The sequence below is a fragment of the Rhynchophorus ferrugineus genome, unplaced genomic scaffold, assembly GCF_030347505.1.
Source record: "Rhynchophorus ferrugineus isolate W39M unplaced genomic scaffold, kcgeb_rfMv2 rfM9, whole genome shotgun sequence".
Classification (NCBI taxonomy): domain Eukaryota; kingdom Metazoa; phylum Arthropoda; class Insecta; order Coleoptera; family Curculionidae; genus Rhynchophorus; species Rhynchophorus ferrugineus.
Window position 1 is genome coordinate 1,391,101 of NW_027472588.1, and position 14,668 is coordinate 1,405,768.

General features: G+C 34.7%; 2 protein-coding genes across 2 annotated transcripts; one reads left to right on the forward strand and one right to left on the reverse strand.

The window, feature by feature from the left end:
- Positions 1–34: 34 nt before the first annotated feature.
- Positions 35–2,437, reverse strand: LOC143202467 (protein takeout). Its single transcript, XM_076414029.1, has 4 exons — positions 2,251–2,437; positions 750–990; positions 329–612; positions 35–270 (listed from the first exon to the last, which is right to left on the reverse strand). Exons 1-4 carry the CDS (start codon positions 2,327–2,329, stop codon positions 119–121), a joined length of 756 nt encoding a protein of 251 aa, XP_076270144.1. The 5' UTR covers positions 2,330–2,437; the 3' UTR covers positions 35–118.
- Positions 2,438–5,049: 2,612 nt separating this feature from the next.
- Positions 5,050–10,193, forward strand: LOC143202474 (circadian clock-controlled protein daywake). The gene is made up of 4 exons (XM_076414037.1): positions 5,050–5,210; positions 5,270–5,463; positions 8,792–8,963; positions 9,778–10,193. The coding sequence occupies exons 1-4, from the start codon at positions 5,141–5,143 to the stop codon at positions 10,077–10,079; spliced, it is 738 nt and encodes a 245-aa protein (XP_076270152.1). The 5' UTR covers positions 5,050–5,140; the 3' UTR covers positions 10,080–10,193.
- Positions 10,194–14,668: the final 4,475 nt, after the last annotated feature.

Genomic DNA, 14,668 nt, shown 5'->3' on the forward strand with positions numbered 1-14,668 from the left:
TAGGGAGTTACTACACCAGTTTGTGTTTTTTTTTCATGATTATATTTATTTAATATTTTGGAATTATATACAAGTATTAAAATATATAGTTAAACTAGATATTATTGTGCATTATTTTTTATTCCGTAAATAAAACGGAAATTGGATGTTTGTGAAATATTTTGTTGGCAAATTTTTTAAATATTTCAGCTAGGCGATCTTCCAATATGGGTTTGATTTCACTCGAGACCGTTTTCCAATTATTATTAAGAAAGGAGTTCATGGCGTCACCTACAAAATGTATCATATTTTAATGTTTCATAGTGACAGCTAAGTAGAGATCTCCTACCTAATTCTTTGTTTCCATTAAAGAGGTTTTGGAAATACAATTGGGCATGACCGATATTGAAATCGACCGTACAGTCTTGTATGTGAAAATAAATCTCTTCGTCCTTCTGTATATTGCGTGCCTTCATGGTTAAGATGGCATCAATGTTTGTGTAGTTGCCTAAACTCAGACCTGCTCCATTTATGGGCATCATCATTATTTGTCCATTCATGTTGTAATAGGCATTAACGCTTAACTTGGGCAAAAATAACTTAATTTGGAGTGTGCCCTTATCAAGTTCTATTCTGCGTGATTAAACGAGTTTTTACTACGTAATTTAGTGCATGGATTTTAATAATTTATGGTTATTTGGTGAATAATATGAATGATTGTGAGAAAATCGACGGAAGAAAAGCAAAAAAAAATTAAATTTCAAATTTACCTGATGCCTTTTATTTGAAATTGAGATGGTCCGTACACCCTTATGTCTCTGTAACAAGATTTCACCGATATTGGGCCATGTCCTTGATCTATGGTCACCTCTGGAATAACTAATGGTTCGCATGGTGGGATATCAAACTCGGGAATGCCCTGAGCCAGTAAGGGCCTTAATTGATAGACGGAATCTATAATGCAGCGGCTTAGGTTGGGGTCAGATCTTGAACATATTTTCAAGAACGAAGCTGCAATGGTAATTATGTAGTAATTGACACGTTTTCATCCCTATATGAGTGGACTATCTGTCAACATTTTTCATGTCTTGTGTAAACATAAAGCTCAGATAATATATGTATTGATATATGTATAACAGTTTTTAAGATTTGTGACAAATACAAATCCACTCATATTTCGAAAATAGAGTTTTCATTATATAATTTAAAAACTAAAAGTTCTTGCAAAAAGTATTTTACTACCATTCGATTCAACATAAAATTCCTTGGAATCCTTACAATTGCCATTAACCTGTGATTATTTGAATGGAAATGACAACAAAAAAATAGAAAATTGCAACTAATCCCAGTCAAAGGCTAAAATTCACAACTTTTGTAAGTTTTTTCAAATTGCATCGGATTCAGTTAGCACAGACTTATTTCATAACTAAATTATTATAGAATATTACGTATAGAAATATATCATATGTTATCCTCGATCTATTACAGCCGCTGATGCTCTTGTATGTATTACTATTTTTCACGGCATTAACTATGTCATTACTAGGGAATTTTGTTTTAAATGATAAACTTTTCTAGAGGAGGTTATGGTGTCATCAAAGTCAAACTCTTCGTTAAAAGAATATCATTAATAACATGACAGGATAAAAAGGCAGCAGGTTTTGATATATTTTCATCCATATTGACATATTAACACAAATAATAGTATATACTTAATCTTGCATTAATTTGCACAAAAATGAAATGATTGTAAGTTGTAATTTTCAACTTTGACAGATGTTGTCACTTTCATTTGAGTATGTTTTATTGTTTAATAAAACTTCTAGTAATATAAGTTTGAGAATATTGCCCTGGTGTGAACTTACCTTTACTTGAATATCAGAAAATTTCAGTTAACTAATTTTGACAGCTGTTGTCACTTTAAGGGATTGAAAGTGAATTTTCTTATACATTTCTAGCAACATAATTTAACATAATGCATGATTATTTGTTTACTATCAGTCCACGACCTTTTTAGTTTATTTTATTCATAATTAAAACTTAAAATTTATATTACTATAAATTTCAGAATACTGCCAGTGTAAACCTGAATTTACTTAAAAGTAAAAAATGTCATTTAATTTTTTTGACGGCTGTTCTCACTTTAAATCTAGTGTTCTCATGCATTTCTAGACATTTGAAATAATATTATGCATTATTGTTCGTTTACTATCAGTCCGCGACCCTTTCAGTCACTAATAACCGACGATTAAAATAAAAATTATTACTCACGCAACGCCGATTTCCCTTGAACGCCGTTATTGGCCGCAATGGCCAATAAAACCATCAGGAGACACTTCAGGGTTCGCATAATCAAGGTGGCGTTGATTAACGATCCGAATTCACGAAACGGCTCTGTTATTTCTTATTTTTAATGTACGAGGACTTTTTTTAACGGTTATTACTACCTGGGTGTCGTATGTTTAGACTATTTAAAGCATCGCTGAATAGTTGTATTGGTTTTTTAATGGAGTACTGGTATAAACAAGTGGAGACGTTGTACTGTCACAAGGATAAATGGTAAAAACATTACTAATCAGATTATCAACAAAATGGCAAAATATTGATGATTATATTAGTAAAAGAAGTAATGTTCATTTAGCTGTGAGGTTGCAGGTGACACTGTTAGTTTTTAAAATGAATGAATGTAATGAATATGCTTGTAACTATTAAATGGTTTATTAAAGGAGTATATTCTTGAATAGTTGTACTATCGATCTATGAAAGAAAAAAAATCGATATTTTTGAAGTCTTTAAATCTATTTCACCCCTTAAGGTCATATTCTTAAAAGGTAAGCTTTCATAATATTTAAAAAAATCAATTTTTTCCAATTCTTTCAAAATATTATATTTCTCTGTACGACATTTTTTAAATCGGAATAAGAATGTTACTTTTTCATATATGTGATATTATATTAAACAAACGAGTATGGATTCCCGACATTTATTTATGCAAAAAAAACCAACAGAAAACTAGTGGCCGAATGATCTTGGCGAATACAGAATCAACTTTGACCGTTGCGTAACAGAACGGGTGTCAATCTGGTCTCATAAAATCTACGTCAACGTATTTCCAAGAGGTGCCTGTTGGACAGGCTTTTTCCGACTTTTTAACCTACGTACTTTGAATAATCGCCTTGGTTCCTGACCATAAAGGAGAGACAGAGAGAGGGACAAAAAAACACGGCAGGTTGCTCTCGGCCCAGTTGTCGTATGCGACAGGTCACGGCTGTTGAAATTAATTTTAATGTCCTCCGCGCCGCGGAGCGGGCGCGGGGCAGAGGGGGGATGTTTTGACAAATTAGTTTTTAATTGAATGCTATCAAATAATGATTTGTAACTCGTAAAGCTTCCTTTAGGTATAGAGGAATATTGAAGAATTCTCGTTTATTTTGGACTGTATTAATTATAATTTTGGATGTAATGGGTGGAAGATTTGTCACTGAACTGGTCACGTGGTCGTTCGACAAGTTTGTTGAGAATCGATGAATTATTTTGTTAAATTAGTTCATCTTCCTTCAAAAGGCCAGTGCTTTGTCAGAGTTCAGTAGTTTTTCTGTGTATCGACATCTTTTTTAGATAACTTGATTTATAATTAACTAAATTGTTTTACAGCTACGTTGTTCTACTAAGGTTTTTCATTTACTTTAATGAATATTAATATAAATATAGATAAACTAGCACTGAGAAAAAACAAAGCTGACTTGATTAAGAATAGATTCTACAATGTATCTTATATTAAATTTATTATTTTACAGCAGCAGATTTTTACTCGTGTTTTTATTTTATTTTAACTGATATACTGATGCTAACATTTTTTTTGGTTAATATGTACGTTCTTCACTTTCAACTTGTTGTTTTAAAGTACGATGTTTCACTAAGGTTTTTATTTTATTTTAATTAATATTAGATAACCGTGTTGATCTTTCAGATGTTTTTCAATAGTTACACTGAAGAAAAACAAAGCTAATTTGGTTAGGAATAGATTCTACAACGTATCTAATATTAATTATATTATTTTACAGTAGTAGACTTTTACTTATGCTTTTCATTTATTTTAACTTATATACTTTGTGGTATTTTAGTAGCTTTTCCATGTTTTAACAGTTTTTTTGTTCTGAATCATGTGTAGGTTTTTCTTTATTTTAATTAAAGTTAGATGACTATGACGGAGCTTCAACATCTTCAGGAAGTTTAATTTTAATCTAACTATATTTTTTCACAGCAGCGTCGTTTTACACAAGCTTGTCTTGTACATTAATTAATATTAGACATCAATGATGTTTTCCTATCTAAAATTTTCGTTTATTTTAACTGATATTAGGGAACTATGACGTAATATCTGCGTCGAACAGTAAAGGGTGATGAAAAATGGATTTATTTCGAAAATTCCACGTGAAAAAATCATGGTTATCACCTGGTTAAGTCGGTCCATCGACTCTGCAGGCTCAAATCACTCTGATCTGTGTCTCATGGGATTAGGTTGGTGTTGCAAATGTTAAAACCTGGAGAAACAGTTAATATTGATCACTACCTATTACAACTGATCAATTTGAACTGTGCGTTTATCGAAAAAAGTCCGCAATGTGTTCAAACAGATAATAATATGATTTTGCAGCATGACAACGATTAATGGTCTAGCTCGAAAGAGAAACTGCCTCTCTTTGCACAGGTTATTCTTTTATTTTATTTATTATTAGGTAAATTTGCTAGTTCTTTAGGAACTTCCCTGTAGTTTGATTGGATATATTTAGTTCCATCACCAGTAATTTAAAGAATGATGAACACTCTCATCAACTTTCGTTTTCTATCAATTTTGGTTTTCTATTTCATCGAAATTGGAGAATTAAAATACTTTTTATGACTATAATGCCTCCACTAACAGCACGCTTTGCTTACCGAGCACCATCTCTCCTTTTAATTGTCTCCGAATGCCCCCCTTGACCTATTCATACTCTCCAAACTCGTTCTTTTTTTTTCGCTACTTGCTCGGTGACTAATAGTCGACATGCTTAACGCTGCCACCACCACTATTTCTCATTATTAATATGACTTCGACGTTATAAAACCGGGTAACGAATGTCTCGCCTGTCGTCGTCCAACTCTCAATCGCCGAATCAACATGTTGAAGCAACTTTTCGGCGCCTTTTTAGTGGTTTTCGCATGGGACGCGGTGTACAGCAAAGGAATACGTACGTATAACTATGTTCTGGTTTAGAATAGTCATCCATTGTAGGGTTGGTTGTTTCAGCTTCGTTCATACACTTGTGTAAGCGCAGAGGTGGTAATTTGGATCAGTGCGTCTTGGATAATGCGGGTGTTATACAACCGCGGTTGAAGAAGGGCGTTCCAGAACTGTTCATCCCTCCCATGGATCCACTGGTGATACCTGAAGCCACACTGGATAGCGGAGATAGGTTTAAAGCCACATTTAAAAATATCCAAGTCAGTAATAATATGGTTCTATGAGAATCAATTTAAAAACAACACATACAGGCTTTAAACGCCTTTTTTTATAATCTTTATAAATTAATTTATCACTATTGCTGATGTTTACATCAATACTAGTATTTCCCAAATAAAAATTAAATTAGACTTAAGTGTAAGTTAAAAGTAGCACTTGTACTTTATACAAATTTGAGTGGTTTGGTTCGCTTCAATCTTCTGATTTTTACTTCATCTTTTAAAGCGAAATATTGGATCACTTCGTATATCCGTTTGATTTCAAGGTCATTGTGCAGTTGTTTATTGACCACATAGTGATAAGCATTGGCAATTAATCGTAGAACTTTGTTTTGACGATTTGGGATTGCTAGTTGGTTTGATATTTTAGTGCAACCCAATATTTGGATCCCATAAAGTCCAGATTGACATTATAACTGACTGATATGTGTACCTCTCGACTAATCATCACAGTTCTTTGATTCTGAATCTGACCTGCTCTGCTTTTGTCTAACATGATGCTTTTGTATAAAAAGTAATCTATATTTTAATTTATAGTTTATTTTAATTGATGAAGTGTGTTGAATAAGTGACAAGCAAAAATATTCACAAGAATTAATTATAAAATCACATGGAAAAAGCAGACAAACACAAAAATGTATTAAATCTGTTTTGGGGTTGCTGAAAGGAAACCATTGTAACATCTCAACGTTGCCATTCATCACTATAGTGACTTGTTTAAAGTTCATTCCCACTGCCTGATTGTGACCAGGCATGCTATTTTTGTTTGGTATGGAAGATTTAGTCCATTCATCTTACCATCTTGGATCTTATTAATTCCTTGTTTATCTTTCCCCTTTCTTGACTATTCATTACATTTCCTGATATTTTCGATGTTAGCGAATTTTTCCTGTCCTCTGATGCTTTATCTATCTTAGAAGGTTTTCTTTTCCTTTGTAAATTTAATGGTGCAATGTTAGTTTATTTTGTTTTTTTTTGTGTTATTCTGAGTAGTTCCACAATCTGCCCAAAGGGCAGTACGTATTTGTTATGTTTATATTATATATATGTAGAAAATCACTTCATTAAGTGATCTTCTGTACAAATTAGTCTTATTCTAAAGCGTATTCTAAAGTCAATATATGTCCAACAATACGTTTTAGTCTACGCACTTCACAGTCACTTCGTATATTAAGCTGATTAGCGAGTATATTGGAATGCACTGACACTCTTTCGAAGTACTTCACAAAAACACGTTGAATTACATTCGTTATTGGTTCTATAGGAATATCGCTTTATTTCACTTCATTTGGAACGTAGTACGGAGCATCGACAATGGTACTCATCACTTTATTTTGGAACCGTTTTATGATGTATATATCAATATATTAGCAAATATATTAGACTTGCTAGTGGTCCCCTATAGTTAGCAGTTCAATTGCAAAGTCTCCGGCCTGATACGTAGATGGCATTACTAGAATTAAATCTATATGTTTTTTAGTTACCCACAGTCCTCAAAAGATTCGTGTATAAATTTAACAGCTATCGGATTATTAGTTTGTGAATTATAGCATTTTGAGTGAAGCAACTTTAGTTATTGTGAAAAAATGGATAAAAAGGGATTTCGCGTGTTGATAAAATATTGTCTTTTGAAGACTTTTTTTCCGGACACTGCCCCATCAACCATCAAGGACTGGTATGCTAAGTTTAGACGTGGTGAAATGAGCGCAGAGGACGGCGAACGCAGTGGACACCCAAAAGAGGTTGTACCGACGAAAACATTTTAAAAAATCCACAAAATGATTTTGAGTGACCGTAAATTGAAATTGAATGAAATAGCAGACACTCTAATGATATCAACTGAACGTATACATCATATCATTCACAAATATTTGGGTATGAGAAAGCTGTGTAAAGTGGGTGCCGCCCGAGCTCACTTTTGACCAAAACAACGACGAGTTGATGATTCGGTGTTTGAAGATGATCAAACGTAATAAATCCGAGTTTTTGCGTCGATATGTGACAATGGATGAAACATGGCTCCATCACTTTACTCCGAATCGAAAGTCATCCGAGTGGACTGCACACGATTAACCCACTCCAAAGCGTGGAAAAACGCAATAGTTATAGCAGGGCAAGGTTATAGCGTCTGTATTTTGGCATACGCATGGAATAATTTTCATTGACTACTTTGAAAAAGGAAGGATCATCAACAGCGAACATTACATAGCGTTATTAGACCGTCTGAAAGACGAAATTGCCGAAAAACGACCGCTTTTGAAGAAAAAGAAAGTGCTGCTTCACCAAGACAATGCACCGTATCACAAGTCAATAAAAACGATGGCAAAAATCCATGAATTGTGATTCGAGTTGCTTACTCATCCACCATATTCTCCAGATCTGGTCCCCAGCGACAATTTTCTGTTCTCGGATCTCAAAAGAATGCTCGCTGGGAAGAAATTTTCGTCGAATGAACAGGTGATCGTCGGAAAAGAGGCCTATTTTGAAGCAAAGGACAAATCGTACTACAAAAATAGTATCGAAAAGTTAGAGGGTCGCTATAATCAGTGTATCACAACTTGAAGGAAATTATGTTGAATAAAAAAAACTAGTTTTGCCCAAAAATGTGTTTTACCATAGTAGGCCGGGAACTTTTCAATTAATCTGTTCGTTTCCATATCACCAAATAGACTTGTTTAATGTTAGTTTATACAAGTGGTTATTACAAGATCATCAAAATTGTTTATTGATTTTCTTTACCTCTGCAATGTTTAACCATACTTTGGCACTATATGTAGTTGGACTATTATCACCGTTAACTCAACAGTCCATAGTGTTCTAGTACTAGTCTTCCAGCATGTTCCAGCAACTTTTTTGCATTCAAAAGGCATGAACACAACGAATGATACTTAACGTAAATTGAAGAATGTAGAAGTTTACGAAAAGTTACGAAGTAGTTTGAGGAAAACGTTTTTTCTTCACTAATGATGTGAAATCAACTCAAATTCAAAAATAAATATCAAAATATATCATGGATCATTTTATAATGATAGAATGACCATTACTTTGGTTTTGGTTGCCTGCTTTCTTTCTTGATATCAATTCCTATTTTATTTTATGATATACCAAAGATCGATTATTAATGTTCCGTAATTATGCAACTATTTAATAGCATGATGGTCAAATATCATTATTTCATACGTTTTCAGAAAAAAAAAAACGTTGACGGTCAGAACGACTGGCCAGGGTTATGTTTAATGTACAGAAAATTATAATTGTTAATGCTCGTCGAAGAAAACAAGTCCGTCATATTTTTGTTTTGTTTTTGCAGCTGTTCCATGCCGACGATTTCAAACTAGAACAATTCAAAATTGATTTGGATAAGGGACGTGTTAATATATTGATTTTCTTCCCGCGGCTCAGGATCAAGTCCGACTACAGCGTGAATGGCAGGTTGTTGATCCTGCAACTGAATGGACATGGACCTGCCGATGGAAATTACAGTGAGTAACGATTAGTTTTCTTTTATCTTCGTGTCTTCATTAATGGTTATTGTTTGTAATTGATTGGTCGTTAATAACAAGTCATTTATAATGAACTGACGCATTTTCGGTTTTCTTATAAAGATTGATTGATGCTTATACAGACTTAACAGGTCAAGTAAAAAGTCCCCGGTCTACCATACTGAAACACATTTTTTTGGTAAAATTAGTACTTCTTATTCAACATAATTCCATTCAAGAGTGATGCACTGATTATAGCGACCCTCCAACTTTTCGATACCATTTTTATAGAACGATTTGTACTTTGCTTCAAAATAGGTCTGAGTTTCGGCGATCACCTTTTCATTCGACGAAAATTTCTTCCCAGCGAGCATTCTTTTGAGATCTGAGAACAGAAAATAGTCGCTGGGGGTCAGATCTGGAGAATACGGTAGATGAGGAAGCAATTCGAAGCCCAATTCATGGATTTTGCCATCGTTTTTACTGACTTGTGACATGGTGTATTGTCTTGGTGAAGCAGCACTTTCTTTTTCTTCAAATGCAGCCGTTTTTCGGCAATTCCTTCCTTGAAGCGGTCCAATAACGCCGTCAAGCCGGGGACTTTTCAATTGACCTCTTACATTAAGAAAATATATATATATATATATATATATATATATATATATATATATATATATATATACAGCCGAACATAGAACCTCCTCCTTTTTCGAAGTCGGTTAAAAATAGTCGAAATGTGTAGTTGATTGAAATAGTAATTACTATTTTCAGTCGATAGTTTCCCAAAACTAATAATTATCTTTAAAATTTTTAGCTAATATCCGTACTACCTTGGAGCTGAAGGGAACCACCTTCACCAAGAACAACAAGGAGTACATGAAATGGGAGAAGGAAACGATCGATATCAAGATCGAGAAGATGCAGCTGCAATTCGACCGGATCTTCGGCGACAACGAGGAGCTGAACCAGCAGACCAATCGCGTCATCAACGAGAACATCGATGGCATCGTCGGCGAACTGCAGCCTGTGATAGAGGGCGTGGTGGCCGACTTCGTTTTCGGCATCCTGAACAGGATTTTCTCGAAGTACTCGGTGAACGAGCTGTTCGTGGACTAGACGCGCGCGAGACTATATGGTGAGCGGTTAGACTGTGACTGATGTTTTTAGCTGCAGGGTATCGAAAGGATTAATTGTTGTCGTAATGAAGATTATTAAATTTTATATGAGTCATCAGGGTTTTATTTCAATTTCCTTCAAGATCATCTAGTTGATGAATTCAAAAATATACATGCCGGCTTGATTGGCGCAGTGGTAAAGGCGGCAGGACGGTCCTCATACTGCTGCGATAGTCGCGGGTTCGAATCCTGCCGAGGCATGGTCGTAAATTTATGTTTGTGATTGTTTAATATTTGTGGTTGTCCTTAGGCAAGAGTGCAAAATCCAACAAGGAAAATAATTCGGAGCCCACGTTAAACTGTACATAGCCTGCCTGATACATAGGTGGCGCTACTAAAATTAAATCCATATGTTTTTTAGTTAGCTCTAAACCTCAAAAGAAGCGTGTATAAATTTGACAGATGTCGGATTATTAGTTTGTGAATTATAGCATTTTGAGTGAGACACCTTTCGTTATTGTGAAAAAAATGGATAAATATGAATTTCGTGTGTTGATAAAATAATGTTTTTTGAAGGGAAAAAATACAGTTGAAGTAAAAACTTGGCTTGATGCTGAGTTTCCGGACACTGCCCCAAGAAAATCAACCATCTAGGATTGAGTTTAGACTATGCTAAGTTTAGATGTGATAAAATGAGCACCGAAGACGGTGAACGTAGTGGAAGCCTAAAAGAGGTTGTTACCGACGAAAACATTAAGACAATCCACAAAATGAATTTGACCGTAAATTAAAATTGAATGAAATAGTAGACACTCTAAAGATATCAACTGGACGTGTACATCATATCATTCACAAATATTGACATTTGGGTATGAGAAAGCTCTGTGCAAAGTGGTTGCCGCGGAAGCCGACTCTTGACCAAAAACAACAACGAGTTGGTCATTCGAAGCAGTGTTTGAAGAAGATCAAGCGTAATAAATCCGAGTTTTTGCGTCGATATGTGACAATGGAAGAAACATGGCTCCATCATTTCACTCCGAAGTCCAATCGACAGTCATCAGAGTGGGCCGCACACGATGAATTCACTCCAAAGCGTGGGAAAAAGCATCAGCCGGCTGGCAATTTTATGGCGTCTGTATTTTGGAATGCGCATGGAATAATTTTCATTGACTACCTTGAAAGAGGAAGGACCATCAACAGCGATTATTACATAGCGTTATTTGACCGTTTGAAGGACGAAATCGTCGAAAAACGGCCGCATTTGGAGAAAACGAAAGTACTGCTTCACCAAGACAATGCACCGTGTCACAAGTCAGTGAAAACGATGGCAAAAATCCATGAATTGGGCTTCGAATAGCTTCCTCATCCACCGTATTCTCCAAATTTCGCCCCCAACGACTATTTCCTGTTCTCAGATCTCAAAAGAATGCTCGCTGGGAAGAAATTTTCGTCGAATGAACAGGTGATCGCCGAAACTGAGGCCTATTTTGAAGCAAAGGACAAATCGTACGACAAAAATGCTATCGGAAAGTTGGAAGGTCGCTATAATCAGTGTATCGCCGTTGAAGGGAATTATGTTTAATAAAAAAAAGTCTTAATGCCAAAAAATGTGTTTTACTATGGAAAGCCGGGACTTTTCAATTGACTTGTTATTGTTTGAAATCATAATTATGTTCCCATGTTACAAATATTATATAAACCAGTTAAAGGATCTAATAGATTAGACCTCTAAATAATACAAAAGGAAAAACATTACAATTTTCAAAATTTAACTCTAATTAGTTTAATATGGACTAAAAAGGGTATATTTCTATTATAACGATAAATGATATAAAGGATGCCTCAGTTTTTAAAATGCGCTAATAAGAACCTAAACTTACCCTAATTATAATAAATTTAATATCATGTCAAAGAGTGAACATTAATATTTTAATTTTGGGAACGGCCATAAATAATCTATAGGGCTTAGATATGGATATCTCGATGTCTACTTCTACCTAAGGATATCGTTCGAATCTTTCGGCATGGAAAGTGGCTCCACCAAATATCCGTGACAGTAAGTAGTACCGCATCAACTTTGGAGCTATAACTATTGACGATATCATCAGATATCGTCAATCTTATCCGAAAACTAATCCAAATCTTTTCTACAATAATATTATCTCATAACTTAAACTTATATCTATATATGTACTTGTATCTATATATGTTATTGTTGTAAGAATAGAAAAAATAAAATTATATTTTTTAATCCTAAACATGAAATTTGTATCTGAAGAGGATTTCTTTATGTATTAATCGATCTGTACTGATAGCACCATGGCATGAAGCTTTTGTTCAATATTCAAGGTCTTTAAAACCTGGTATGCTGATGCATTGTTGTGTAACGCGATATTTATACTTTCTAAAAACTATATAAATGTAAATGAAAATTCGACTGCTATAACTAGAAATATTGTTTTCTCTTATGGGACCTTGGGTACATCTCATTCCGGTTTGCACTTAAATCGTCAGGTAATTATGTATTTTAATAATTATTCTCATGTCTTCGTGGATTTATGGGAGGTTATATTATGAACTTTGGGTTGTACAACAGCAATATATTAGTCAAGATGTGTGATTCGCCATTTATTTATGTACAATTCGTGAACCTTGTATGTTAATAGTTGATTTATATTTAACAGTTCTTAAAATGTTTTGCTCAATCATTTTCATTTGATAAACAGGTCTGTTTCTCGGTGCTGATACGATGGTTAAACTTAAGGAAGCAACATTTCATGATATAGATTGGTTTCTGTGTTAACATGTCCGCTGCCGATCTGGGATCAAAAACTTACCCTAGAAGCCGACTACATTTGTTCTGATTAAAACAATAAAATATTCCTAATAACGTTTTTAACGTGCGTCCAGTTTAGATTTTAATGTTTTTTGATAAAAATTTATTTTCTTTTATGTCACGCGCCAGAGCGTGATCGGCACTGAGGACCAAATTTATTGCCGATGGCCGCATAACGCGAGAGCGAGGGGCGAATAAAAATAGGCGGAATAGGAAAATACATTGTTGATTAGAAGATATAATAATGTTACTACAAACAAACCAAATATCAATTCAAGTAAATGGAGACGTCAATAACAGGTCAATTGAAAAGTCCCCGACCTGACACATAGATGGCGATACTAGAATTAAATCCATATGTTTTTAGTTAGCCCTAACCTTCAAAAGAGGCACGTGTAAATTCGACAGCCGTCAGATCATTAGTTTGTGAATTATAGCACTTTGGGTGAAACAACTTTTGTTATTGTGAAAAAATGGATAAAAAGGTATATCGCGTGTTGATAAAATATAGCTTTTTGCAGGAAAAAAACACAGTTGAAGCAAAAACTTGGCTTGATGCTGAGTTTCCAGACACTGCTCCAGGAAAATCAACCATCAAGGATTGGTAGGCTAAGACGTGGTGAATTGAGCACCGAAGATGGTGAAGGCACCTGAGTGAGACGCCCGAAAGAAGTTATTACCGACGAAAACATTAAAAAAATCTACAAAATGGTTTCGAATAACCGTAAATTGAAATTTAATGAAATAGCAGACAATCTAAATATATAAACTGAACGTGTACATCATTTCATTTACGAATATTTGGGTTTTTGACCAAAAACAACGACGAGTTGATTCCGAGCAGTGTTTTGAAGATGATCAAACGCAATAAACCCAAGTTTTTGCGTCGATATGTGACAATGGATGAGACATGGCCCCATCATTTCACTCCGAAGTTCAATCGATAGTCATCTGAGTGGACTGAACATGAAGAACCCGCTCCAAAGCGTGGGAAAACACAACATCTGTATTTTGGGATGCGCATGGAATAATTTTCGTTGACTACCTTGAAGTAGGAAGGACCATATCAACAGCGACTATTACATAGCTTTATTGGGCTGTTTGAAGGACGAAATCGCCGAAAAACAGCCGCTTTTGAAGAAAAAGAAAGTACTGTTTCACCAAGACAATGCACTGTGACACAAGTCAGTGAAAACGATGGCAAAAATCCATGAATTGGACTTCGAATTGCTTCACCGTATTCTCCATATCTGGCCCCCAGCGACTATTTCCTATTCTCAAATCTCAAAATAATGCTCGCCGGGAAGAAATTTTCGTGGAATGAAGAGATGGTTGCTGAAACTGAGACCTATTTTGAAACAAAGGACGAATCGTACTACAAAAATGGTATCGAAAAGTTGGAGGGTCGTGATAATCAGTGTACCACCCTTGAAGGGAATTGTGTCGAATAACAAATAAAAAAAAACGAAGAAAAAAAATTGTGCCAAAAAAATGTGTTTTACTATGGTGGGCCGGGAACTTTTCAACTGACCTGTTAAATATAAATAAAATATTAATGTGATTTTTATATTATATATACGAAAATATTTCGCAAAAACGTAAAGGACATCATCTTACGACACAAACATCTCAAGAATGTTCACAGTGATACTTGTCGATGTAAATATATTGACATAACGCAATTCGACTTGCTCTCCGTGAAAAATCGAACAACAGCTTTCGAATAATACTATCGGAAAATCAAGCGTCCACTC

What these genes read in the sequence shown, in the direction of transcription:
- LOC143202467 (XM_076414029.1), bottom strand. Translation starts at nt 2,329, where the DNA reads ATGCGAACCCTGAAGTGTCTCCTGATGGTTTTATTGGCCATTGCGGCC. An exon ending in TTTCAAATAAAAGGCATCAG is followed by an intron (nt 613 to 749) that starts GTAAATTTGAAA and finishes TTAATCACGCAG; the next exon opens with AATAGAACTTGATAAGGGCA. An exon ending in TAATGGAAACAAAGAATTAG is followed by an intron (nt 271 to 328) that starts GTAGGAGATCTC and finishes TACATTTTGTAG; the next exon opens with GTGACGCCATGAACTCCTTT.
- LOC143202474 (XM_076414037.1), top strand. Translation starts at nt 5,141, where the DNA reads ATGTTGAAGCAACTTTTCGGCGCCTTTTTAGTGGTTTTCGCATGGGAC. An exon ending in GGTGTACAGCAAAGGAATAC is followed by an intron (nt 5,211 to 5,269) that starts GTACGTATAACT and finishes TGGTTGTTTCAG; the next exon opens with CTTCGTTCATACACTTGTGT. An exon ending in CCACATTTAAAAATATCCAA is followed by an intron (nt 5,464 to 8,791) that starts GTCAGTAATAAT and finishes TTGTTTTTGCAG; the next exon opens with CTGTTCCATGCCGACGATTT.